This window comes from Haliotis asinina, chromosome 5 (assembly GCF_037392515.1).
Source record: "Haliotis asinina isolate JCU_RB_2024 chromosome 5, JCU_Hal_asi_v2, whole genome shotgun sequence".
Taxonomy (NCBI): domain Eukaryota; kingdom Metazoa; phylum Mollusca; class Gastropoda; order Lepetellida; family Haliotidae; genus Haliotis; species Haliotis asinina.
In genome coordinates this window covers 62,751,463-62,779,360 of record NC_090284.1, presented here as the reverse complement: position 1 = coordinate 62,779,360, position 27,898 = coordinate 62,751,463, and the positions used below count along the sequence as shown (strand labels likewise).

Here is a 27,898-nt window from a genome sequence, read left to right as displayed (position 1 = left end):
TAAAGACAGTATATATCTGGCTTTTCAAGCATTATTTTTTGACAATCAGAATTTATGACACAATTCCCATTTTATAACCAAATTCTGAATTTCTCTTCCATTTTGCATGCTATGGACACTTAGTTTATGATCCTACATAAATCGCTTTCATGCACCATGCTTGTGAAATGTTTGTTCTGTTGATTTTGTTTTACTAAAACACATGTCAAGATCAAACTGAATGAAATTTAATTTCATTGGTTACTCGAAACTAGATTATTGTTAGTCAAGGTAAATAACAGCAGACCTTAGTGAAAGCTGTGGTTTAGGCAGAAATGTGAGAGCTCCTCAATATTGATAGCAGAATGTGTTGTTGAAACACAGGTAATATCTCTTTATGTATCACTGTACTCCTCACTGTAGCCACATGTTGAAGAGATTGTATTTTGTTTGCACTTCAGTCAACTGAGCTTGAAGTACAAAAGTTGTCAGTGATCACAAATGCCATTTCTAAAATCAGTGTCTGATAGGACATTGTTATCTCAATACAAATTCTCAAAACATAAACTTTGAGCTTAAGGATGAACAACTTTCAACACTAAAACATATATGCAAAAGTAATGACTGTATTGCTGTTTTGTCCACAGGATGTTGGATGTTCTAAGAGCCATGTTTCGAAATTCAGAGTTATCTTTCCTTGATTTTTGTACTAGACCTTTTTTTATCTCCATGCCCGTTTGCACTTAGACAAGACCCAGTCATAAACATGGCCATGAGAGGGGTACGAGACGTCATCCTGCTTGCCGGAATGACATGAGTAGTTACGAATGAAGTTATATGTGGGTTTAAACTTTCTCAGTATTGTGAAAGTATTTGTCAGATGGTGTAAGAGTTATTTTTTGAACGTGTCGGTGTGAGAGTTTAATTCTCACCTGATGCTGATAATAGTTTTTCTGCATATATTCTTTCAACATATAAAAGAAATTTTGCTATGTTAGGTTTGGTGGAGTGGTAGTCTTGCGGGCAAAGTATTTGTTTGCTCACAAACTCACTCACTGCTGACTGCACATGATTTATTTTGTGTTTTGTTTGTTTCTCCTCCAGTATGTGAGTGACAACCTTGCTGTGATGTCTGTGGGCTTCCTCTTGTCGGGGCCAGAAGATGCAGTTATCTGGCGTGGACCAAAGAAAAATGGTGATGTTTATTTTGGGACTATTATTTTAATCATGTGTATATATGATTTGAATAATACAAGCCTTACCTTATACAGTGAAAAGAGATTTTGCATGAGCATGATTTGTGTGATTGATGCAAATATGATGATACCAATGCATTTTAATATAGTTGCATGTAAATGCATGACAAAATTGTTTTTCATTAGCAAGATGATTATTATTATTATTATTATTATTATTATTATTAAGTTTGATGTAAGCAAAGTCATACACGTGAATATTATGTTTATCCTGAAAGCTGATGTAAATAAAGTTGAGTATGCTTACATTTTGAAACATCAATCTGCACTTGGACAGAATCAATGTCTTTTTATCTGAGATAAAATGCATGTGTGAGGAAACACTTCTATTCATATTTGTGACTTTAATACAGTGTTCCCAGAAATTATTGAGAAAATCTTTGTTTTTTTTCTAATGTTGCTAAGATTGGAAAAAGGGCTTTCACTATGCACTAAGCATACTAAATAAGGGAGACAACTCTTGAAGGCTTAGAAGGCAGCTCATTACGTCAAGAGTTATCTCCCTTGTCTGAGCAGACGGCTTCCTGTGTTGACATGGCAGAATTTACAGCAAGAGAGAAAAGAAAGCTCATTCTAGATGATTTTGAAAGGGGTGAGGCTGATGCTAAAGTGTTAGCTTGTAGACATGGTATTCCTCTGTCTATAATATACAGAACTTTGAAGAATATTCAAACAGGAACCGGGATAGAGCACAAAGCAGGGGCAGGTCGGCCTAGGAAATTCAGTGTTGTGGATCGCCGAAGACTTGGGCAGATTGTGAGTAGGGGCAAATTGAAAAGTGTTGAGTACATCAGAAATGAAATGATTAGCAGAGGAAGTCCTCAGGTATGCAATGAAACAGTTAGGCAGGAATTACAGAGACTTAATTGGGTGAAAAAACGTGGAATTCCCTTGCCGTTGATGAAAGATGCACAAAAGGAAAAACGTTTAAACTGGTGTCGGGCTCATGAAAATCAAGATTGGGATAATGTTTTCTTTTCGGATGAAAGTTCTGTTTGGCTTTTCCCTAATTGTGTGAAAATTTGGACCAAAGATACTGTCAAACCTATCTACCAGCGACCAAAACATAGCCCGAAGTTTCACATGTGGGGTGGCATATCGGCTCGCGGAGTGACGCCATTGTGTGTTTTCATGGGAAACTTGACAAAAGAAAGATACGTTGACATTCTAGATGGTCACCTTCTTCCGACAGCACAAACATTGTATGAAGATGATTGGATTTTCCAGCATGATAATGACCCAAAACACACTGCGCGCTACACAAAACAGTGGTTGTTGGGCGAAAATGTTCAAGTTTTAGACTGGCCCAGTTACAGCCCAGACCTAAACCCAGTTGAGAATGTGTAGGGAGTCATGAAGGACAGAATAAACCAAAAGGGACTGAGAAATATTGAAGATATGAAGGCCGAGGTGGTCCAATATTGGGATACCCTGTCACACGATTACCTACAAATTTTGATGGGTAGTGTGCCTAGGCGTATTCAGGCATGCATTGCTGAGCAAGGAGGTCTAACAAAGTACTAAAACAAGACTGAGACTGTAAAAGGATGATGTTTTAACATGTTTATGTAAGTAAAACGCCAGAAGTTAATAAATGTAATGAGTTACATGACGCAACATAATTCTCAATAATTTCTGGGAATACTATACATGCCTGCACTAATTTCATTTTTCCTCGAATGGTGGAACTGAAAGAGGCACCCATCCACCACCACCACCACATGCACATAATGAAATTTAAAACTTAGACATCTGCCTATATCTTGTGGTGTGGTAATCATGCTGGTATGCCATATGACAGTTGATTGTCATGAGAATTAATTTACTGGTACCACTGATTGTGGTGGTCACAATGGGGTGATTACATGCTCATTATTTGATTCACAGCAGTTTCTTCTGCTTGAGTTTCAACAGTTACTGTTGTTCACATCCCTTACTTTGGAAAAAAACATTTAATAATAGTAATAATAGTCCATTTATCATGTGCGTTACTCCATGCATATTGCATGCTTGAAGCATTATTGATTATTATAACCCCTGTTAACCCAAGCTGCCTGTTAGGCACTAGAAGGTTAATGGTCACATGACTTATTCCATCGGGTACCCATTTTCTGCTGAGTGAACAGACGCAATTTTGAACAGACTCACTTCCCTAAGGTGAGATCACATGTGTTATGTGCTTTGTTGTGGGGGCAGGACTGAAGCCATAGGAACTCTCAGGAGTCAAGCTGCCAAACACGGTCACCCATCCAAGGACTGTCAGAGCAGAATAGTGCTTAACTTCAACTGATTTGTGATCCGCGCTTTGTGCACAGGACCACACACCACCATTTGAATGTAGCAGTTAAGTTGTTTTACAGAATTCTTTTTCACAGGTGAAATTTTGTTTGTTTATTGACAAGGAAATATTTTCATTTCATGGTCAAACAGGCATGATCAAGCAGTTCTTGCGAGATGTTGACTGGGGTGAGATCGACTACCTGGTGATCGACACTCCCCCAGGGACGTCTGACGAACACCTGTCTGTTGTACAGTACCTCAGTGAGACGAATGTAGATGGCGCTGTACTGCTCACCACTCCTCAGGTGAGATCTTGTCGAAGGCAGTCTGTCACATGAACCATTAATTCATCTTGATATTAAAAAATATAATCCTTATGTCTAAATAAGAATATGCCTATTTTGGTTGGTATTCTGGGTTCGAATAGTTTGAGTACATGTGCACCAGGAAATGTGTCTGATGGATGTGTGTGTTCTAGGAAGTGTCACTAATGGATGTCCGGAAGGAGATCAACTTCTGTCACAAGGTCAAGCTTCCCATCATTGGACTGGTAGAGAACATGAGTGGATTTGTCTGCCCCAGCTGTAGAGTATGTTGTTTTGCCCTTGTTTCTGCCCAGTTAACATTGTAGTAATGTAGGGCTAGTTCCTTATCCAATAAAAATACACACAGGGTTACACTAGTAAGATGTGATTGAATGTTATTTGATTTTATGTGTTTGTATTTTATTCAAATATTGGGACACTTTTATATTAGCTTTGATGCTTTGAAAATATATCCACCTTAATAACTTTTAGAAACCTGACCAACACATATTTTCAGCTTTTCATTTAGTAGCTGTGTGGGAAGGGAGGTAACTCTTTGTGAATGTCAGTGGTCTAATCAGATAGTCACGTAATATTGACACTGACACAAAGAAGTTTCATATTATTAATCTAAGTGTTACATGATGTCGTTTCTTTTCTTACCTATACAAATTTGTGTTTTTCATCACTTGGATAAAGCATTTTGCACCCAGACTTTGCAGCTGTATGGTTTTGCCCTGTGTAAGTGGCTATGTCAGTCTGTGTTTGGAAGGCATGGATTACGAAAGGCAGGGGCAGTGGGCCAATTTGCACATAAAAAGTGCCCATTAATATTTTGAAGTTTACTATTCATACAATCGCAGTGGCCCATTCTAAATTTGGAAAATAGCAAATAGTCTTCAAAATGGCCCACTGTCAAAGTTGTCTATCCCAATCCCTTGAGGGCTTATTGTTTCAGACACTAAACAGTGTACTTGTTGATTATTTCACCAGAAGTCCTCTGAGATCTTTGCCCCCACCACTGGAGGAGGAGAGAAGATGGCCCAAGAAACGTGCATCCCCTTCCTGGGAAAACTTCCTCTCGACCCTCGCATTGGTAGGTATGGGAAAGCACAGTCAGTAGGCCAAGAATGCCTGTCTAATGATAATGGAATTTCATGTCTATGGAGGTATGATAAACGTAAAACGCAAAACTTTTGATATGTCTTTTGCCATGGAGTCGCTTGCAGTTTTCTTGTTATGATAAGAGGTTAATATATATGGTATAGTGTTACTGTTCATACAAAATAGTTATGTGCAGTTAAATTTAGTCACATTTGTTTAGCAATGCCACATCATATCTCCTCAGTAGCTACCATGTTAGAACAGGAAGCAAGAGAATTCTGCCCAAGTGAAATCATTTGTGGGTATGTTGAAAAACATTTCATTCGTGACCACATACATTGTTGTACAGGAAGCTTGGATTATCATGTCATCCTCCCTAACTGATATAGTCGAATGTGCTTCGCTCTCAGATCTTTTGTTTGTTGAAACACAGAATGGGCTGTGTTGTCCTGACATACTTTAGTCATCCATTTCCACTGAGACTGAATGTGTGTGCTTGTTTTGTGTCCAGGTAAATGTTGTGATGAGGGCAAGTCATTCCTTGAAGAAGTCCCTGATTCGCCAGCTACTCAGGCGTTCTCACAGATCATACAGAGTAAGTACACTGACAAAACTGTCACAGGTTGTACAGAGTAAGTACACTGACAATACTGTCACAGGTTGTACAGAGTAAGTACACTGACAATACTGTCACAGATTGTACAGAGTAACTCCACTGACAATACTGTCACAGATTGTACAGAGTAAGTACACTGACAATACTGTCACAGATTGTACAAAGTAACTCCACTGACAATATTGTCCCAGATTGTACAGAGTAAGTACATCAATAATACTGTCACAGATTGTAGAGAGTAACCCCACCGACAATACTGTCACAGATTGTACAGAGTAACACCCCCGACAATACTGTCACAGATTGTACAGAGTAAGTACATCAATGATACTGTCCCAGATTGTACAGAGTAACACCCCCGACAATACTGTCACAGATTGTACAGAGTAAGTACATCAATGATACTGTCCCAGATTGTACAGAGTAACACCCCCGACAATACTGTCACAGATTGTACAGAGTAAGTACACTGACAATACTGTCACAGATTGTACAAAGTAACTCCACTGACAATATTGTCACAGATTGTACAGAGTAAGTACATCAGTAATACTGTCACAGATTGTACAGAGTAAGTACACCGACAATACTGTCACAGGTTGTACAGAGTAAGTACACTGACAATACTGTCCCAGATTGTACAGAGTAAGTACATCAATAATACTGTCCCAGATTGTACAGAGTAACTCCACCGATTTACTGTCCCAGTTTGTACACAGTAAGTACACTGACAATATTGTCCCAGATCGTACAGAGTAAGTACATCAATAATACTGTCACAGAGTGTAGAGAGTAACCCCACCGACAATACTGTCACAGATTGTACAGAGTAACTCCACCAACAATACTGTCACAGATTGTACAGATTGTACCAGAGTAACTCCACCGACAATACTGTCACAGATTGTACAGAGTAAGTACACCAACAATACTGTCACAGATTGTACAGAGTAAGTACACTGACAGTACTGTCACAGATTGTACAGAGTAAGTACACTGACAGTACTGTCACAGATTGTACAGAGTAAGTACACTGACAATACTGTCACAGATTGTACAGAGTAAGTACACCAACAATACTGTCACAGATTGTACAGAGTAAGTACACCAACAATACTGTCACAGATTGTACAGAGTAAGTACACTGACAATACTGTCCCAGATTGTACAGAGTAAGTACACTGACAATACTGTCACAGATTGTACGGAGTAAGTACACAGACAATACTGTCACAGATTGTACAGAGTAACCTCACCGACAATACTATCTCAGATTGTACAGAGTAAGTACACTGACAATACTGTCACAGATTGTACAGAGTAAGTACACTGACAATACTGTCCCAGATTGTACAGAGTAAGTACACTGACAATACTGTCACAGATTGTACGGAGTAAGTACACAGACAATACTGTCACAGATTGTACAGAGTAACCTCACCGACAATACTATCTCAGATTGTACAGAGTAAGTACACTGACAATACTGTCACAGATTGTACAGAGTAAGTACACTGACAATACTGTCACAGATTGTACGGAGTAAGTACATCAGTAATACTGTCACAGAGTAAATATACAAACATTCTTATATCATCAGTAGTTTCTTGCGTTATTGTTACTCACTACAACTCACGTGATAATTGTCATGTCCTTAACGTCACTGTTCCAGAAATCACTGAGCATTGCAGTAAAGCAGCTATGAACAGAAGTGTTGAGACGGGTGAGAAGATGGACACTAGCTGATGATTCTGAATCTAGGGTACTAACATATTTGGACAACACATGATCCTCACATCACTCCTGTGTCAAGGACGATATAGATGATATCAACATGCTTCCTACATGCCCATTAATGGTACTGCTGCTTGCTGGCCACACAGCACAGTGTCTGACAGGGAAATACACATGATATTAACACATTAATTGAGATACGTAGGTGTGGTGTATTGATCAGAACAGACATGTAATGTTTCTTGGTTTACAAGAAAGTTTTATGACATTCTTTGATTATCTTACCTTTTCCAGCTTATTTACCTTACTACATCTGTTATTTTCACATTCTTTCATTGGCTGGTCATCATACAACTGTGTTCTCTTCAAAATTATGCGTGGTGCCCTTGTGCAGTTTAGTCAAGTTGAGCTCTGTTATTTATTGTATGTTTGAGTAGTGTATTGGTTTGTTTTGTAGTGTATGAGTTACAGGTACCTGTACTATGATACTATGTATATGGAGATATATTTGGAGCTTATGCATTTGGCAGTGATTGACAATGATTGCACATGTAGATCCTCTTTTCTTCAAACTGAAGTTTTCATTAGGGTATCAAGTTCAGCCTGGTCAGTTGCTGCCATTTTGTAGTCATGGTTACAAGGGAGATAATGTGAGTGAAGCAGCACCTTTGCGTTTTGGATATTATCAGTCAGTGCCGAAGGGACACATTACTTGTTAATTAATATGCTAGATTTTGGGTTTAATGATACTTTTGATTATGAAACTTGATATGTTCTGTTTTTTCCCTATCTGCAGGAATACATTAAAAATGTTACATGTTTTTTAAAATTCTTGTTGCATTATACTGGTATGCAGGTAATACCTTGAACAAGTAAATTTCCATTCGAATTGAAATGACACTGGATTAAATGCTCCCAGAAAATATGATACTTTCTAGATCTTACATTATTTACACTTCATAATATTTTGAGAGGTTGAAGGAATCTGTAAACCACATGAAAAGAATGTCCGACATAACTGTGATGTTTTATAGTTTTGAAGTGTCAGTGTGTATGCATGTGTGCTGAAAACGCTGTATGTAGCAAATGTGAAGCCTTATATTTTAAGGAGCAAGATCAGTAATGTTTTTAATTTAATATGTATTACCATCTTCTGTGAAATGTGCCATAAAGGTGATCATGCGACAGGTACTGTGCTCTCATGAGTCACAGAGCTGAATCTGCTTGTTTTGCCTGAGCGATGTTCACTCAGAAGCACATTTATCAACTCAAATAATACATACAGCTGAAAGAGATCATAAGAATTGACAGTTTTATGATGCACAACTCCATTCCCTGTTAGATGTTTCCAAGTCGGTTCTGAACTCTGTTTCTTTATTCTTGCTTGACAACAGTATGTGAATCTATGCCAAAATGCTGCATCACATATAAAAATGAAGTTGCTATCCATTGAGTATCCTTTCTGACTCTGAAGGTCTGAGTTAGAACTGATCTTCAGTAAGCCATGCTTATTGTTAGAACCATAGAAGTGACTAATGGGGTTGATCAATGTGCAGATCAATGCGCATGCTGTTCATCACTGGATTGTCTGGTCCACAGAAGCGTTATTCACAGATTGCTGCCATATAGCTGCTGTATAGCTGAATGCGGCGTAAAACTAAACTCACTCACTCCAACCTTTCTAATAACACCATTTTAGTGTGTGTCTGTGATGTTGCTGTAAGGAGCATTTGGAAATAAATGTGCACCAAACTTCACACTGGGGTGTACACTCCAAAGAAGGGACCCTATTGTTCCATATAATGACAGATTGACTATAGTGATATGAACAAACTGGGTGTCTCTGAACTTCCCATGAGTATCATAAGTTGGAGGATGTCTGAGTGCATCAACAGGGATAGCCCTGGGTGTAATTTCTTTTCACCTCCTTGTTGTATTCTTAAAGTGAGTATGTTGACAACTGTTTAAATTATATCTGTGCAAAAATGCCAGTGTCTTAAAGGATGAAAACAAGATACCATTACATTTATGAATCTGGTCTTGCTCCTGTGAAGTCAAGGAATGTTGGTTATGTCCTAGTCTCTGTTGCTTCTAGTGGCAGCTCATGTAGACTGTACAGTATTAGTGATACAGAGCTAGAAACACAGATGAATATTTTGTACATAATAAAAGAAATGTCCCAGGTCCTATGATTTGTTTGTTTTGTTGTCGTGTGAGTGTAGTGTGAGTTACTTGAGTGTTACGGTCTCCTGCTTTGTCAATGTCTGTAAAAGTTACCTCAGTCTTGTGTTTTCTTCGATTATTGCAGACACCAGGTGATTTGTGTAACCTTGACTTTATTTTGACCACTTTTCAAACTCTTGTTAACGTCTTCAAATTTGGTGACAGCCTGCTCTGGGGGATTATGCAGACACCAGTCAGTTCGGGTCACCTTGACTTATCTTCAGGGTCACCAGGACACTTTAACCACTTTTCAAACTTAAGTAGCAGGATGTCTCATAAAATGTTGCACCCTGTGTCTTCAATAATGTTGACTGCCTACACTGGGTGATTACACAGACACCAGTCATATCGCGGTGACCTTAACACTGACAATGACAATGTATAGAACAGCACACAGATAGCCATAGTGGAACAATCGTGCATGCAAATAGTAACACTGACAGTGCTAAGAACACCATCAGTATTAGTGTGACAGTGGAAAGCAGATTGAAAAATTCAAATTTTAGTGTCCTAGCTGAAGAAAATATTGCCATTTCTTACAAATTTGATGTCAGGAACTGACATATTGGGTAATAGGGAGTGAGGTACCTACATCACACAAAAGGCAATTTTCTATGTGATCAAAAGATGAAAACTGGTAAAAACCCAATATTTCATTCCCCAATAGTTGTGGGCAACATTATGATGTTGGTGGCAAAAGCTTGTTTAACTCTGGGACTTGAGCATTTTCATGCTTTGATGATGAGGGATGTTGCTCATTAAATAAATTGCTAGATTGCCCGTTTGAAATGTATTTTATGGATTTGTTGGGTTTTGCAAATACATACTTATTTTACCTGCATTTGCGTTTGATCCAATCAAGAAATACTCAGATGGTGAAGTGCGTGGCTGGAAAGTGTCGTTCGTCCAGTTACAAATTGGGACTTGAAACTGACAATCTGAGTTTGCACCGGTTTCTGTGTGATCCAGTCATCCGAGGAAAAATGGATGCAGTTTGCAATCAACAATACCCATAACACATCTGCCTTTCTGTGTAATTACATTATATAGACAGAACAAAGGTGCACAAGCCATTTATGGTGCATACCCTGATAGGTGATTAGTTCAGTTTGCATGTAGTCAATGACTGACTTGTGTGTTGCATATTGTCAATAGCAGACATCCAGGCAGACACACAGGTGTCAATAAAACAGCCATTGAGTTTTGTCTGTGACAGAGGCTGGTTATTACGATCCAGTGATTTTCTGTTTCCATAGACATGAATTAAAACATTGTAGTTTTCAAGCTGGGCATTTTTTAACAATGATATTAGTACTTCTAATGCTATGCTTTCTTGAAAAGTTAGTTTGCAAATCTGCCAACCCTCCAAAAGCAAGATATAAAAAAAATAAGAATAAGTATGGAACTGGTGTATTTTTTACTGGAGACCCAAAATACTTCTTATCACAAGAAATAACTTTTGTACTCCAACTTTGACACTGCGATGAGACAGAGATGATCTTTGCTGTGTTTGTACGAGTTGCCTGAATGGGAATAAACCATCCAAGAACAAGGATTCAGGCCACGTGAACCTAATCATTGTGCATGCGCTGTGTGCACAGCATAGCTTTGCTGTTGAAGTCACTTTTGGGTTTTCACCAAACTGGGGTGAAATTAGTGAAATCATTTGAACTCAGATTTCCCATGTTTTTTTATCATCTGGTTATTTTTCAACTTTATAAGTTGAATTTGCATTTTTGATAATTTGTTACTGTACATTTTATCATAATGAAAGGTATCAGAATCGGCAAAGTTGTGTTTTGTGTTGTATTTGAGCGTTACGATTATTGCATGTACTGGGGTGCACTTATGTTTGCTGGTATGTGCCTACATGTTTTAACATGAGATACCAGGTCAAAGTTATACATGGATACATACCCCAGACACAATAGGGACATAAGTTGACAAGTGCTTAGTTTAACAACAATCATCTTTTGACATCTCTCTGTGTGATTTGTCCTCCAAAATAATTTTCCCTGTCTGGGCACATGTTAAATCAACAATCAATGAGTCTGAAAGAACACAGAAAAAGGGAAATATATCATATTAATATTTTTTTTTAATAAAGGATATACAATTACCAACAATAAGTACAAAGTTAAAACAACAAATCATTCACAATAAGGATTATTGTTTGAAATTTCATTGTAATCATGATTCTTACCCCCAAAGGGAAGACACTGTTGCCATCAACCTGACAGAGAAATTTACAAACCTTGGATGAATGACCAACCTGACTATTTATACAAAGGTGTGTAAGAAATGTGTAGAAAATATTTGTATAAAATCTTTTGATGATTAATGCGATCACTTAACACAAAAGCAGTTTCGGCTGTATGCACTGATGAAAGTTTGCAAAAACGCAGCTGCTCAAGTGAACAAAATGTGTAGGACATGTTTATGTATCTGGCACAAGATGAGCAAAGGTGTCCCCCCACATCTTCAGCTTGTCCTCCTTCTTCTTCCTCTCGGCTGCAGCGGCATCGGTTGTTTCCTTTTTCACTTCACTCTCGTGGCGCCGCGTGCTTCCAAGAACACTGGCCACTTTGCCCGATGGCGCGAAGCGCATCTCCTTCATCTCTTGCTCTGTCTGGTTCTCTCTGACGTTGATGATCTTGGCCATGGCTTGTTCCTGAGGGATGGTCAGAATGGTGGTTATGGGGCCGCGCTTGAACCTCCGCATCGCGGTCACCACTCGTACTGCCATTTTGAACCGGTTCAGAGCATTTGCGGCCTTCTTGAACCGGGCCATTCCACCGCCAAAGCCTGTCTTTTTGCCAGTATCACCTCCAGCGTTAGCGGTGCCAGTGGTTCCAGTTTCTGAGATGGGGGCAAGCGACTGGAAAGTGGCCTTCCCGGGAGGTAGGACACGGCTGGTTTCTAGAGAGACCGAGAGTAACATATCAGTTAGATACAGTCACAGGTAAAAGATGACGATGATCATTTGCGTCATAAGATTGTTAGCATCTACACCACAACGCCGTAACTATTGTTATAGAGATGTTGTCTACCTATAATAATGACCTGATATGGAGCAAGAACGATAAATCTGAAGATGTCTTTCAAGGACTGTCGTGAAACAAGGGAGGTAACTATGTATACTAACTAACCTGTAGGCCCTTTGAGCTGCACGCCGATCCGGCGGCCAGCGGGTCCCATCACTCCGAGGAGCATCCCGGTAGAGGACGCCTTATGAGCAGGAAGAACATCTTTCAGGTTAATGCTGCTTGTTCCCGTACTGCAACGCCAACCATCACGGTAACAGTTAAAAGAAATGTCACATCGGTAATATCGGGGGAAAACTGTACAAGGAAATTTTGAAGTTGTATTCATATATAGACACTTTTATTGACACTGAAACATCATTAGTCTGTCTAGTTGACGATGTCTGTGTTTATGTGTGATCATTATACAGTAACAATGAATTGTCTTCAGTGACAGTGAGTCATTGAGTATGGTGCTACCACGCTTTTAGCAATATTACCGCAATGTCACTGCTGAGGACACCAGAAATGGGTTTCGCTCATTGTACCCATGTCGGGAATCGAACCCAGGCCCTCAACGTGACGAGCCAACGCTTTAACCGCGATGATATACCGTGGAATACCGTGAAAAGCAACATTAAAGCCCATCTCACTCACTCAGTAACGACCCTGAATACGCATTGTTGCACTGTGACCCTGGAAGCAGTTCACGATTGTGTAGACGTGAGTATGGAGGAGTGTTACCTATGGTTGACGGCCACAGATCGGAGGATGTCAGTGACCATGTTTGACTTAGGAGGCTTGGAGTTCTGTCCACAGGAAAAGCCATGTTCTGCAGTGGGATTCAGGCCCATGTGTGGTACTCTTGACGTCACTGGAAAGAAAGACAAATATGGCTACTGAAGTATGCCTGTTTTCATAGGCCGTCACAGGTAGATGCGGCGTCAAAGGGCTGGAAACAGACTGGTCAGTTATATAGAGGAAGAGGTGGTGGGCTGCTGGGACTGGTCTCTGAGCTGTGTGACGAATACGTTCATATGTCATTGTGTCATTAGTCATATTGCACTAACAACATTCAAATATGAGTTGGGTTATGAGAAATGGGGCGATGCTTATTGGGTGATGGACGACGATGGGCGACGAGAGACGGACGATGGGCGATGGGCGATGGACGATGGACATTAATAATTGGTAATAATTCCCATCTGTTACGGGGTATGGTGGGGAGGGTTTATATTTCTTATGAAACGTCTAGTTCTGCAGTCACCTCGTATCTCAAACATGACGAGGCATACACTAGAATCACACGGTGTTTCCATGCTGGAGACACATCTACTGCGATTGACTGGAAGCGCTGTAAAAGATAGTGCGCTACTATGTTACAGAAAGGCATCATACTCACCCGCATTGACGGAGAGAACGGACATCGACTGTTCTGCCTTATTTACGAGTGGTTTACACATCCACACACTCTTTCTAATTGCTGGAATGCTGGGACGTCTTCCGGAGTTAGTGTCCAGGATCTGGCGAATCAGTTCTCGACAGTCTGTAAGAGTGAGTGAGTGGATGTAGTTTTAAACCGCTTTTGGCAATATTCCAGCAATATCACAGCGAGGGACACCAGAAATTGACTTCACACATTGTATCTGTGTGGACAGTTGAACCTGGCTCTTCGGCGTGACGAGCAGGCGATTTAATAGTTAGGCTACCCCAGCGCCCGACAGTCTGTGTGACACTGGACAGTCTGAATTGATGGACTTTTCGCATATGAGTGAGTGCTCACAGCAATGCATATCGAAATATTCAATTTCTATTTTTTTGTAAGTTTATATTCTAACAAAAATAGGAAATTAGGAAATTACCTCACATCTTAAAAAAGAAATTGTGTCGGTTTCCATGTCTGAAAGGTGTGCTGGATTAGGAAACAGTAACTTACCTTTAGATACCTGCTTATAGAATTTGAGCTTTTTTTCCATGGAACGCCTGAGTATGTCGACATCAGTGTCGTTGAATGGCAGCTTCCCATTTAACATCCCATAGAGGCAAACACCTGAAGAGGGATGTGATAAGGTAAAGCTGGCATGTGAGATGAAGACATGGTTATGTCCCTGATCATGAATGATACACAAGGTATGAACATTCACAATATGAAGCCCGAATACTGGTATGTTCACAAGAACGTGCGTTACATAAGAGGTTAATAATAGGAACAAATAGTCTTTGTAAATGGCAGTTGGAGTAGAATTAGAATGCTGAATGATTTATAAATTAGCAAACAAAACACGACAAAAAAGATGACTGACCACAGCTCCAGATGTCCACTCTTCCACCGTCATATATTTCCCCATCCAGAATCTCGGGGGCAGCGTACGCATATGACCCACAGAAAGTCTCCATTGGCTCTCTGTACGGGTTCAGTCGGGCAAACCCAAAATCTGAAATACACGGAATGCGGTTTCATTTGATAACCTGTACCAAATAATTAACGTAACATTCGTACAGATGTTTACATTATTTGCTTTACGCTGCACATTGTCATTTATGTTTTGGGTTGATAAATTCTGGGATTCGAACACACACCCTCAGAGTAGGGCACCAGATCGCCAGCACACAAAGTCCTTGAGGATGGGACTCAACCTAAAAATTACTACACCTTGCACATTCCCAGCAGTATTCCAGTTACATGGAGGCGGTCTGATATAATTGTGTCTGGACCAGACAATACAGAGATAAACAGCATGAGCATCGATTTATGCAGATGGGATTTGATGCTATGCTAACTCAGCGAGTCTGATCACCCGATCTCATTTACAAAAAGCATTGGTTGTCTAAATTTTTAAATGCCATTCTCAGAAAAGTCTTATCAGACCTATCTGTGATATTTCACAGATAATTATTTTTGTTTTTCATTTGAATTAGTTTGGCGTGAGTTTGAACGTTTTTTATCGGGAAAGCGTGACACGAGTAATAAAAAAGTGAGTCTCAAGCCATTTGGAAGGTATGAACTGTCATGGTGTAGTTTGGGAATGGAAGCGTACCAGTGAGTCTGATGTTGTACTGGTCGTCCAGCAGTATATTGTCCAGCTTGATGTCCCTGTGATACACGTACTGTCCGTGCAGGTAGCTAACCACATCCAGCAGCTGGTGGAACACGCGCCTGCCGTCCACCTCGCTCAGACTCCCCACCTTGTTCACGTAGTCTAACAGGTCCCCCTTGGGCAAGTATTCCATTACCAGGTACATGTTGCTTCGGCTCTCGTACACCTCGTGGAGGACAATCTTGGAATGTGTATAATAACATAAGTGATTACTCCTGCATGTAGCATTGGGTGCCAGAGAGAGAGAATTTGGTAGCCACAGAAGGGACTTCGTGGAATGGTGCACTTGTCACTGACGAGGCAATTTTGTCTTACGCAGGCGAATAGCCATTTTTTCGTGTAAGCCCGATAGGTTGCAAAGCTTCATATTTACATAGTATTGAGGGCTTGCCCAACCTTCTTTTACCAACAATCATGTCAAAAAATGGGCTATTGTTTTGTAATGGTGGCTATGCCCTAATTTTATAAAATTTACTGTGTTATAAAGTTTAGGTTAGCATTCAACATTTTCATAAAGTTTATGGTCGCGTTTAACATTTGTTTTTGAGATCGTAGCTAAGGCAGTCGTAACATCCATACTTTATCATTACCTTACGCTGGTCGTAGCATTAAGATTGCTTGGTATATTTCTATAAATGTGGTTAAACTTTGAATAAAGATGTCAATTCGGAAACCAAAGCGCAAAACAAAACTAAAAGGAATAATTGCATTCAATAACCGCAGCTGAAGTGATCAAAGTGATCGCAGACATACATCTTCATATCACAACCTGCACAATGCAATATAAATAAATTATACGATATGACCGCTAGTTATTTACAAATTACATAGGCCAACACGTAACTCACCAATCAGTTCTATATTTACAAGTCACTCACCAGGGACGTATGCCTCAGTTTCTGAAGCAAGGCAATCTCGCGTGGAAGGAACTTCTCTTTGGCCTGTTTGGGGATTTTGCTCTTCTGTATAATCTTAACAGCAAGATTTTCATTTTTCCTTTTACAATACGCTCTTTTGACCTTGGCGTAAGCTCCTTCTCCGATTGTCTCGTGTAGTGTATATCCAAACCGCTCTAAAGCTAGCCTGTAATCTTTTGATGGTAAAATAATCCCATCCTTACTTTTCATGGACAATTCCTGATGAATTTCCACGATCTTCGTCTCGTAGGTTTCTTCCGCGCCTTCTTTCATTGCTGACATGATTTCAGCTTCGGCGATGTAGATTTGTGGCGACAATCGTCTGTGACGTAATTAAATTATGACGTCATATTCATCGCTAAGGTTGTGTCACACTGTCGCACTGCATGACTTGACAGCCTAATGCTACCACGTTGTTAACATAAATTACGTTCTTCTGCGAAATATCTCTCATCTTCCATTATTTTCTCGCTGCCGCGAATAGTTTCGCGTCATTTCAATTATTTTCACGTTACTTGGGTTAATTCTAGCATCCGGGTTAGAATTGGTCTTCCGTAACTCACGCTTGTCGTAAGAGGCAACTAACGAAATCGGATGGTCAACCTCGCTGACTTGATTGACACATCATCGTATCCCCTCTGTTTTTCACTATGTTGAACTATGTTTTTACAACGGAATGCAAACTTACGCTGTCTTTATTCACTAAAATAACAACCCAACTTCGTTGTAACAGGCGACTAACGGGATCGGGTGTTCAGACTCCCTGACTTGGTAGACACATGTTATCGGTTCCCATCTGCGTAGATCGATGCTGATGATGTTGATTTCTGGATTGTCTGTTCCAGACTCAAATATTGCTGAGTGCTTCGTGGAACTAAACTCAATGTAGGCGTTATGGTCAGTCCGTGCTGTGATGAATCTGTACATGCAAGTAATATAACCGCTAGTTATAACACTGTATTCATATTATATGAAAGTAAGGGCCCTAGCTTAATTTTCACAATTTTATCTCATATTTTTTCAGTTTTATTTCGAGAGTGCGATACAGATTCTAGTAGCATTGGTAAGCGATGGCACGGGAACACGCCATACCCATCAAGCCGACTTTAAATGTTACTGCATACACATAACGAGAAAGGTGCAAATAAACTTATCTGTTTAAAGGTTTTGCGGACAATTTTCTGTTCAGTGCTATCACCCGCATAGGAAGCGTACTGAAAAAGATAGATGAAAATTAGTTTCATCGTAGATATCACTACTTTTGATACTGAATTAAATCTCCAATCACTAAGCCTGCCGTACGAGCCGGGAAGCAAAATAAGTCCATTCAGTTCACCTTATTTAGTGTATGGTGTCTGAATTCTGAACACGGATATCTATTCAGAGAATACAATTTCAAAAAAGGCATTTGTGATCTCAGGAATGTCTTATTGTCAAATCACAAGTGAACATTCTGAAACGTCACCAATAATGCAAGAACCAAGCAAACTTGGTTCAGGAAATACGCAAACACGAAAGTTAAAACGCACTTTCCGCCATGCTGAACAATGTTTATGTACAATCAGGCCTGACACGCGTACTACATTGTGTATATTTCACACGCACCTGCGATGCATGCATCCCTGTGATGTAATGTTTAGTAGCTTATGATCATGTTTAGATCTAGATTTTAATATCTTGTTACTATTAAGTATCGGTATGTCTCAAAAACCTTTGACAAATATTAGAAGATGACTGTAAGTAAAACGTGACGTGTTGCCTTTGATGTGTAATATCTATACTGGACAAAATATTTTAGGGATATTGGTATTTTTATGATTGATATTTTATCAATGTTTCGGTGCTTGAATTACTTGACATTGACGCCAAACATGTTCGTGTCATTTCCAGTAAAGATTCGCGATCAATCCGTCTAGTTTCCTGTCTGTCTGCCTAATGTATGAATTAATTGATAAAAACAGTCACTTGTTGTCATTTTCACACCACAAGAGAAAATTAGAGTCGACAGATATTGATCCATGTGCCGATATCGTCTTCAAAGACGTTAAAAAGATGTCTACCAAGGAGTCATTAGTTTGTTTTTTATTCAGTACATCTGACGTTAGGTTGGTTGGTTTGTTGTTGAACACCGCACTCAGCTATATCACAGCAATATGGTGGTGGGCTATAAATAAAGTTTTGTAAAGACAATACAAAGATAAACAGCATGATCATCGATTTATGCAAATAGGATATTACGCGAAGTGTCAAAAAAAGTCAGCGAGCCTGATCACGCGGTTCCCGAAGGCCGAGAGTTCACGGATATTTGACGATAACACGAGTACAGTTACAGATTTTTTGTTTTATGTCAAAATAAATACATATAGTAAGAAATCAATTTGCAACCATATTACCTAACACTTCATGCTTGAAATGTAAATTTGTGACAACCCCTTACCCTCAAAGCAATTTTGCATGTTGTCAATTCAACAATAAAGTATTATGCAATTATTTCAAGTTTTGCATTAATGTGAAATTCTGCGATTAAAACTGGTGTCCTGATGAGCTAATGTGTTATTGCTGACTAATCGACAATAGGGTATATTTGTTTACTATGACAGTTTTTGAAATATAAAACAGCTCTTTGTAGTGTTTGTTTTTCTAACCAATTTTTCAGTTGGAATCAAGTGTACTAGCATAAGCGCAAAGAACACCAACCCCTACTGGTCCAATCGCTAAAGATGTTGCAGAGTTGCGTCCCCTGGAATCCTAGAAAACAATGGTATTTCGAATAATTGTTGATCGGCATTATAGAGGTTTGTAAGGCAACAATTAAGCATACAACTTTACGCATGACAACTTATGATTTTCACGGAGAGACGTTTAGGTGTAGATTCTTGCACTTTAACAAGCGAGTAAGAATCTACACCGAAACGTCTCTCTATGTAAAAAATCAGAAGCTGTCATCCATACAGCTGTATGCTTCGATATTTTGAATCCTCTTTTGCCCTCCTTACTTTTCTGAATTTGACCTATCCTCTCACTGAAGGCTGACTGAAATGCTGTACAAAGCAAGCAAACATCACTCACTAACTCTGTCTCAGTGCGCCTTTAGAATAAAAGTGGACACTAATGAAAGTTAAGGGTCAGGTAAATATTCATTTATTTATCAAAACGTAAATAATGTCTTGACTGTTATCTCAAAACACCATTCTTTCAACGTCATTTTTGCTGATGAAAAACAACTTTGAATTTCACCCCTTGGCGATGTATACTCTTCCACTCTGTGACGTGTAACATATGTGGTTGGATTTACATATGTTTTTCATTTTCAAAGACAAAATGCATCCATGTACAAATTGAGTACTGTTTCTTTGTCAACAGAATGCTAGTCGTCAGAAAATAAACCGAAGACTGTCTCTATAAGCTCCAAGAAATGTAAGCATTCCTCTTCTTGTCACAAGTATGTTTCAAGCAACACTGTACACATATGTTTTCTCTTAAAAATTAGAAAAGAAAACAGAAGAAAATATATGCCTTTGTTCTGCATGTTTACACAGCGTCCACTTTTTTCGTTTGAGCTTGGGATTTGTTGTCCCAACAAATCCAATTTGTAACACAAGAGCAGATTAGCTCAGAGGTAAATTGAACACATTGGGGCCAATCAACAAAGAAGCGTGGCATGTCCTGATGGATTAAATACACATACGTATCTTGGGCTGTACGCAGACTATTTAAATGCCAATTAAATAAATGTCAATGTCAGATGTGTTCAAGGTTTCGAACCTTCACGACTACAGAGGGCTCAAGGATTTCATCGTCCACATCGTCGAAAAAAGACATTCAAGTGTGTCGTTGAGCAGAGGTAAAACATAAATTGCTAACATTTGACTTATATTCCCTAAAGTTACTACTTTACTTCTGAAAAAGTGGTTGGTACACAGTTTATTGTTAAAAAAACATTGTGAGATCTAATCAACGGAACTTTAGGTTACGAGACGACCCTGCTTCAATACATTTATTAGAAAAAGAGGTCAAGTCACTGGTATTTGACAAGTGCATGCAAATGTTATGGCTAGCACTATCAAATGCTGGGGATTATCTGTATCTTGACTGCGATACAGACAAAGAGAGGAAGAATGAAGCTGGCTGATCAGACGTGCTACTTGATTCCTTGCATGTGTCTGGTGCTTGTTGGCTAAAGATGACTAGCACTAGCATATGCTGGGGGTTACTAGGCAACACTCCTCCTATTTTCTCCGAAGGCAGCAAGAAGAGGACCTTTGGAATTGTCAGCAAGGAAATGGGCCTGTATGCATCCCGCATCTGTTTTGTGCATGCTTGGATGATAGGCTAGCACTAGCACATGCTGGAGGTTTATATGCTCACTTATCAAGTCAACCTTTGTGAACATTCCACAAAAAGAAAATGGAATCCATGGCTGCTTGACTTCCCCTTGCATCTGTTCTGTGCTGGTATATAAACCACAACTAGCACTAGCACATGCTGGGGGAAGTTAGCAGGCATTTCAACCGGTGTGCAGCTCCACCCTGCTTCAATACATTTATTAGAAACCGAGGTCAAGTCACTGGTATTTGACAAGTGCTTGCAAATGTTATGGCTAGCACTATCAAATGCTGGGGATTTTTCAGGGTACTGTCTTCCAAAGGGGTTGTGCATAGTATATCATTGGAAACATTGAAGAAGGTGTCCATTCCTCCTGGTATCTGCTTAGTGTTGGCCAATGGAGAAGCTAGCACTAGCAAATGCTAGAAGGAATGATCACACCGAAGCAGCCTTTGTCCTCCACATGTCGTCATTCAAGGAATCGAGTGATCTACCTGCAAGAGAAAATAGAATAGTTTGCAGACTGCTGTGACCAAAAGCCAGTGTGGATTGAATGTGTGCTTAGTATTTAATTGTTCACTCCACTGGACGTTAATCCTTGGCTATCATGCTAAGATAACAGATCCAATCAAGAGCTTTTGTCAGACGATCATCTTGTAGTCGGACACCACTCAATGTGCAGTGACATGTGCAGCTTATTGCCGTGTCAGCGTCTCCTCTCTGTCACGAGAGTGGACTATATCAGGAGAATGTATTTGCTACGTCCACAGTTGTATCTTGACTGCGATACAGACAAAGAGAGGAAGAATGAAGCTGGCTGATCAGACGTGCTACTTGATTCCTTGCATGTGCCTGGTGCTTGTTGGCTAAAGATGACTAGCACTAGCATATGCTGGGGGTTACTAGGCAACACTCCTCCTATTTTCTCCGAAGGCAGCAAGAAGAGGACCTTTGGAATTGTCAGCAAGGAAATGGACCTGTATGCATCCCGCATCTGTTTTGTGCATGCTTGGATGATAGGCTAGCACTAGCACATGCTGGAGGTTTATATGCTCACTTATCAAGTCAACCTTTGTGAACATTCCACAAAAAGAAGATGGAATCCATGGCTGCTTGACTTCCCCTTGCATCTGTTCTGTGCTGGTATATAAACCACAACTAGCACTAGCACATGCTGGGGGAAGTTAGCAGGCATTTCAACCGGTGTGCAGCTCCACCCTGCTTCAATACATTTATTAGAAACCGAGGTCAAGTCACTGGTATTTGACAAGTGCTTGCAAAAGTTATGGCTAGCACTATCAAATGCTGGGGATTTTTCAGAGTACTGTCTTCCAAAGGGGTTGTGCATAGTATATCATTGGAAACATTGAAGAAGGTGTCCATTCCTCCTGGTATCTGCTTAGTGTTGGCCAATGGAGAAGCTAGCACTAGCAAATGCTAGAAGGAATGATCACACCGAAGCAGCCTTTGTCCTCCACATGTCGTCATTCAATGAATCGAGTGATCTACCTGCAAGAGAAAATAGAATAGTTTGCAGACTGCTGTGACCAAAAGCCAGTGTGGATTGAATGTGTGCTTAGTATTTAATTGTTCACTCCACTGGACGTTAATCCTTGGCTATCATGCTAAGATAACAGATCCAATCAAGAGCTTTTGTCAGACGATCATCTTGTAGTCGGACACCACTCAATGTGCAGTGACATGTGCAGCTTATTGCCGTGTCAGCGTCTCCTCTCTGTCACGAGAGTGGACTATATCAGGAGAATGTATTTGCTACGTCCACAGTTGTATCTTGACTGCGATACAGACAAAGAGAGGAAGAATGAAGCTGGCTGATCAGACGTGCTACTTGATTCCTTGCATGTGTCTGGTGCTTGTTGGCTAAAGATGACTAGCACTAGCATATGCTGGGGGTTACTAGGCAACACTCCTCCTATTTTCTCCGAAGGCAGCAAGAAGAGGACCTTTGGAATTGTCAGCAAGGAAATGGGCCTGTATGCATCCCGCATCTGTTTTGTGCATGCTTGGATGATAGGCTAGCACTAGCACATGCTGGAGGTTTATATGCTCACTTATCAAGTCAACCTTTGTGAACATTCCACAAAAAGAAAATGGAATCCATGGCTGCTTGACTTCCCCTTGCATCTGTTCTGTGCTGGTATATAAACCACAACTAGCACTAGCACATGCTGGGGACGTTAGCAGGCATTTCAACCGGTGTGCAGCTCCACCCTGCTTCAATACATTTATTAGAAACCGAGGTCAAGTCACTGGTATTTGACAAGTGCTTGCAAAAGTTATGGCTAGCACTATCAAATGCTGGGGATTTTTCAGAGTACTGTCTTCCAAAGGGGTTGTGCATAGTATATCATTGGAAACATTGAAGAAGGTGTCCATTCCTCCTGGTATCTGCTTAGTGTTGGCCAATGGAGAAGCTAGCACTAGCAAATGCTAGAAGGAATGATCACCCCGAAGCAGCCTTTGTCCTCCACATGTCGTCATTCAATGAATCGAGTGATCTACCTGCAAGAGAAAATAGAATAGTTTGCAGACTGCTGTGACCAAAAGCCAGTGTGGATTGAATGTGTGCTTAGTATTTAATTGTTCACTCCACTGGACGTTAATCCTTGGCTATCATGCTAAGATAACAGATCCAATCAAGAGCTTTTGTCAGACGATCATCTTGTAGTCGGACACCACTCAATGTGCAGTGACATGTGCAGCTTATTGCCGTGTCAGCGTCTCCTCTCTGTCACGAGAGTGGACTATATCAGGAGAATGTATTTGTTACGTCCACAGTTGTATCTTGACTGCGATACAGACAAAGAGAGGAAGAATGAAGCTGGCTGATCAGACGTGCTACTTGATTCCTTGCATGTGCCTGGTGCTTGTTGGCTAAAGATGACTAGCACTAGCATATGCTGGGGGTTACTAGGCAACACTCCTCCTATTTTCTCCGAAGGCAGCAAGAAGAGGACCTTTGGAATTGTCAGCAAGGAAATGGACCTGTATGCATCCCGCATCTGTTTTGTGCATGCTTGGATGATAGGCTAGCACTAGCACATGCTGGAGGTTTATATGCTCACTTATCAAGTCAACCTTTGTGAACATTCCACAAAAAGAAGATGGAATCCATGGCTGCTTGACTTCCCCTTGCATCTGTTCTGTGCTGGTATATAAACCACAACTAGCACTAGCACATGCTGGGGGAAGTTAGCAGGCATTTCAACCGGTGTGCAGCTCCACCCTGCTTCAATACATTTATTAGAAACCGAGGTCAAGTCACTGGTATTTGACAAGTGCTTGCAAAAGTTATGGCTAGCACTATCAAATGCTGGGGATTTTTCAGAGTACTGTCTTCCAAAGGGGTTGTGCATAGTATATCATTGGAAACATTGAAGAAGGTGTCCATTCCTCCTGGTATCTGCTTAGTGTTGGCCAATGGAGAAGCTAGCACTAGCAAATGCTAGAAGGAATGATCACACCGAAGCAGCCTTTGTCCTCCACATGTCGTCATTCAATGAATCGAGTGATCTACCTGCAAGAGAAAATAGAATAGTTTGCAGACTGCTGTGACCAAAAGCCAGTGTGGATTGAATGTGTGCTTAGTATTTAATTGTTCACTCCACTGGACGTTAATCCTTGGCTATCATGCTAAGATAACAGATCCAATCAAGAGCTTTTGTCAGACGATCATCTTGTAGTCGGACACCACTCAATGTGCAGTGACATGTGCAGCTTATTGCCGTGTCAGCGTCTCCTCTCTGTCACGAGAGTGGACTATATCAGGAGAATGTATTTGCTACGTCCACAGTTGTATCTTGACTGCGATACAGACAAAGAGAGGAAGAATGAAGCTGGCTGATCAGACGTGCTACTTGATTCCTTGCATGTGTCTGGTGCTTGTTGGCTAAAGATGACTAGCACTAGCATATGCTGGGGGTTACTAGGCAACACTCCTCCAATTTTCTCCGAAGGCAGCAAGAAGAGGACCTTTGGAATTGTCAGCAAGGAAATGGGCCTGTATGCATCCCGCATCTGTTTTGTGCATGCTTGGATGATAGGCTAGCACTAGCACATGCTGGAGGTTTATATGCTCACTTATCAAGTCAACCTTTGTGAACATTCCACAAAAAGAAAATGGAATCCATGGCTGCTTGACTTCCCCTTGCATCTGTTCTGTGCTGGTATATAAACCACAACTAGCACTAGCACATGCTGGGGACGTTAGCAGGCATTTCAACCGGTGTGCAGCTCCACCCTGCTTCAATACATTTATTAGAAACCGAGGTCAAGTCACTGGTATTTGACAAGTGCTTGCAAAAGTTATGGCTAGCACTATCAAATGCTGGGGATTTTTCAGAGTACTGTCTTCCAAAGGGGTTGTGCATAGTATATCATTGGAAACATTGAAGAAGGTGTCCATTCCTCCTGGTATCTGCTTAGTGTTGGCCAATGGAGAAGCTAGCACTAGCAAATGCTAGAAGGAATGATCACCCCGAAGCAGCCTTTGTCCTCCACATGTCGTCATTCAATGAATCGAGTGATCTACCTGCAAGAGAAAATAGAATAGTTTGCAGACTGCTGTGACCAAAAGCCAGTGTGGATTGAATGTGTGCTTAGTATTTAATTGTTCACTCCACTGGACGTTAATCCGTGGCTATCATGCTAAGATAACAGATCCAATCAAGAGCTTTTGTCAGACGATCATCTTGTAGTCGGACACCACTCAATGTGCAGTGACATGTGCAGCTTATTGCCGTGTCAGCGTCTCCTCTCTGTCACGAGAGTGGACTATATCAGGAGAATGTATTTGCTACGTCCACAGTTGTATCTTGACTGCGATACAGACAAAGAGAGGAAGAATGAAGCTGGCTGATCAGACGTGCTACTTGATTCCTTGCATGTGTCTGGTGCTTGTTGGCTAAAGATGACTAGCACTAGCATATGCTGGGGGTTACTAGGCAACACTCCTCCTATTTTCTCCGAAGGCAGCAAGAAGAGGACCTTTGGAATTGTCAGCAAGGAAATGGGCCTGTATGCATCCCGCATCTGTTTTGTGCATGCTTGGATGATAGGCTAGCACTAGCACATGCTGGAGGTTTATATGCTCACTTATCAAGTCAACCTTTGTGAACATTCCACAAAAAGAAAATGGAATCCATGGCTGCTTGACTTCCCCTTGCATCTGTTCTGTGCTGGTATATAAACCACAACTAGCACTAGCACATGCTGGGGGAAGTTAGCAGGCATTTCAACCGGTGTGCAGCTCCACCCTGCTTCAATACATTTATTAGAAACCGAGGTCAAGTCACTGGTATTTGACAAGTGCTTGCAAAAGTTATGGCTAGCACTATCAAATGCTGGGGATTTTTCAGAGTACTGTCTTCCAAAGGGGTTGTGCATAGTATATCATTGGAAACATTGAAGAAGGTGTCCATTCCTCCTGGTATCTGCTTAGTGTTGGCCAATGGAGAAGCTAGCACTAGCAAATGCTAGAAGGAATGATCACTCCGAAGCAGCCTTTGTCCTCCACATGTCGTCATTCAATGAATCGAGTGATCTACCTGCAAGAGAAAATAGAATAGTTTGCAGACTGCTGTGACCAAAAGCCAGTGTGGATTGAATGTGTGCTTAGTATTTAATTGTTCACTCCACTGGACGTTAATCCTTGGCTATCATGCTAAGATAACAGATCCAATCAAGAGCTTTTGTCAGACGATCATCTTGTAGTCGGACACCACTCAATGTGCAGTGACATGTGCAGCTTATTGCCGTGTCAGCGTCTCCTCTCTGTCACGAGAGTGGACTATATCAGGAGAATGTATTTGCTACGTCCACAGTTGTATCTTGACTGCGATACAGACAAAGAGAGGAAGAATGAAGCTGGCTGATCAGACGTGCTACTTGATTCCTTGCATGTGTCTGGTGCTTGTTGGCTAAAGATGACTAGCACTAGCATATGCTGGGGGTTACTAGGCAACACTCCTCCTATTTTCTCCGAAGGCAGCAAGAAGAGGACCTTTGGAATTGTCAGCAAGGAAATGGGCCTGTATGCATCCCGCATCTGTTTTGTGCATGCTTGGATGATAGGCTAGCACTAGCACATGCTGGAGGTTTATATGCTCACTTATCAAGTCAACCTTTGTGAACATTCCACAAAAAGAAAATGGAATCCATGGCTGCTTGACTTCCCCTTGCATCTGTTCTGTGCTGGTATATAAACCACAACTAGCACTAGCACATGCTGGGGGAAGTTAGCAGGCATTTCAACCGGTGTGCAGCTCCACCCTGCTTCAATACATTTATTAGAAACCGAGGTCAAGTCACTGGTATTTGACAAGTGCTTGCAAAAGTTATGGCTAGCACTATCAAATGCTGGGGATTTTTCAGAGTACTGTCTTCCAAAGGGGTTGTGCATAGTATATCATTGGAAACATTGAAGAAGGTGTCCATTCCTCCTGGTATCTGCTTAGTGTTGGCCAATGGAGAAGCTAGCACTAGCAAATGCTAGAAGGAATGATCACTCCGAAGCAGCCTTTGTCCTCCACATGTCGTCATTCAATGAATCGAGTGATCTACCTGCAAGAGAAAATAGAATAGTTTGCAGACTGCTGTGACCAAAAGCCAGTGTGGATTGAATGTGTGCTTAGTATTTAATTGTTCACTCCACTGGACGTTAATCCGTGGCTATCATGCTAAGATAACAGATCCAATCAAGAGCTTTTGTCAGACGATCATCTTGTAGTCGGACACCACTCAATGTGCAGTGACATGTGCAGCTTATTGCCGTGTCAGCGTCTCCTCTCTGTCACGAGAGTGGACTATATCAGGAGAATGTATTTGCTACGTCCACAGTTGTATCTTGACTGCGATACAGACAAAGAGAGGAAGAATGAAGCTGGCTGATCAGACGTGCTACTTGATTCCTTGCATGTGTCTGGTGCTTGTTGGCTAAAGATGACTAGCACTAGCATATGCTGGGGGTTACTAGGCAACACTCCTCCTATTTTCTCCGAAGGCAGCAAGAAGAGGAC

At 40.8% G+C, this 27,898-nt stretch overlaps 2 protein-coding genes across 2 annotated transcripts in view; one reads left to right on the top strand and one right to left on the bottom strand.

Moving 5' to 3' along the window:
• LOC137285000 (cytosolic Fe-S cluster assembly factor nubp1-B-like) overlaps positions 1 to 9,463 on the top strand; it is a 34,117-nt gene extending 24,654 nt beyond the window's left edge. The window contains exons 6-11 of the mRNA XM_067817110.1: positions 1,084 to 1,174; positions 3,666 to 3,820; positions 3,994 to 4,104; positions 4,814 to 4,916; positions 5,436 to 5,519; positions 7,213 to 9,463. Of these exons, the coding sequence (XP_067673211.1) occupies positions 1,084 to 1,174; positions 3,666 to 3,820; positions 3,994 to 4,104; positions 4,814 to 4,916; positions 5,436 to 5,519; positions 7,213 to 7,286 (618 nt within the window). The 3' untranslated portion in view covers positions 7,287 to 9,463. The remainder of the gene's footprint in view (positions 1 to 1,083; positions 1,175 to 3,665; positions 3,821 to 3,993; positions 4,105 to 4,813; positions 4,917 to 5,435; positions 5,520 to 7,212) is intronic.
• Positions 9,464 to 11,588: 2,125 nt separating this feature from the next.
• On the bottom strand, positions 11,589 to 18,408 carry LOC137283950 (testis-specific serine/threonine-protein kinase 1-like). Its single transcript, XM_067815622.1, has 9 exons — positions 18,389 to 18,408; positions 16,497 to 16,857; positions 15,559 to 15,799; positions 14,824 to 14,955; positions 14,457 to 14,570; positions 13,923 to 14,066; positions 13,265 to 13,394; positions 12,647 to 12,774; positions 11,589 to 12,416 (listed from the first exon to the last, which is right to left on the bottom strand). The coding sequence occupies exons 1-9, from the start codon at positions 18,406 to 18,408 to the stop codon at positions 11,935 to 11,937; spliced, it is 1,752 nt and encodes a 583-aa protein (XP_067671723.1). The 3' UTR covers positions 11,589 to 11,934.
• Between the last annotated feature and the right edge of the window lie 9,490 nt (positions 18,409 to 27,898).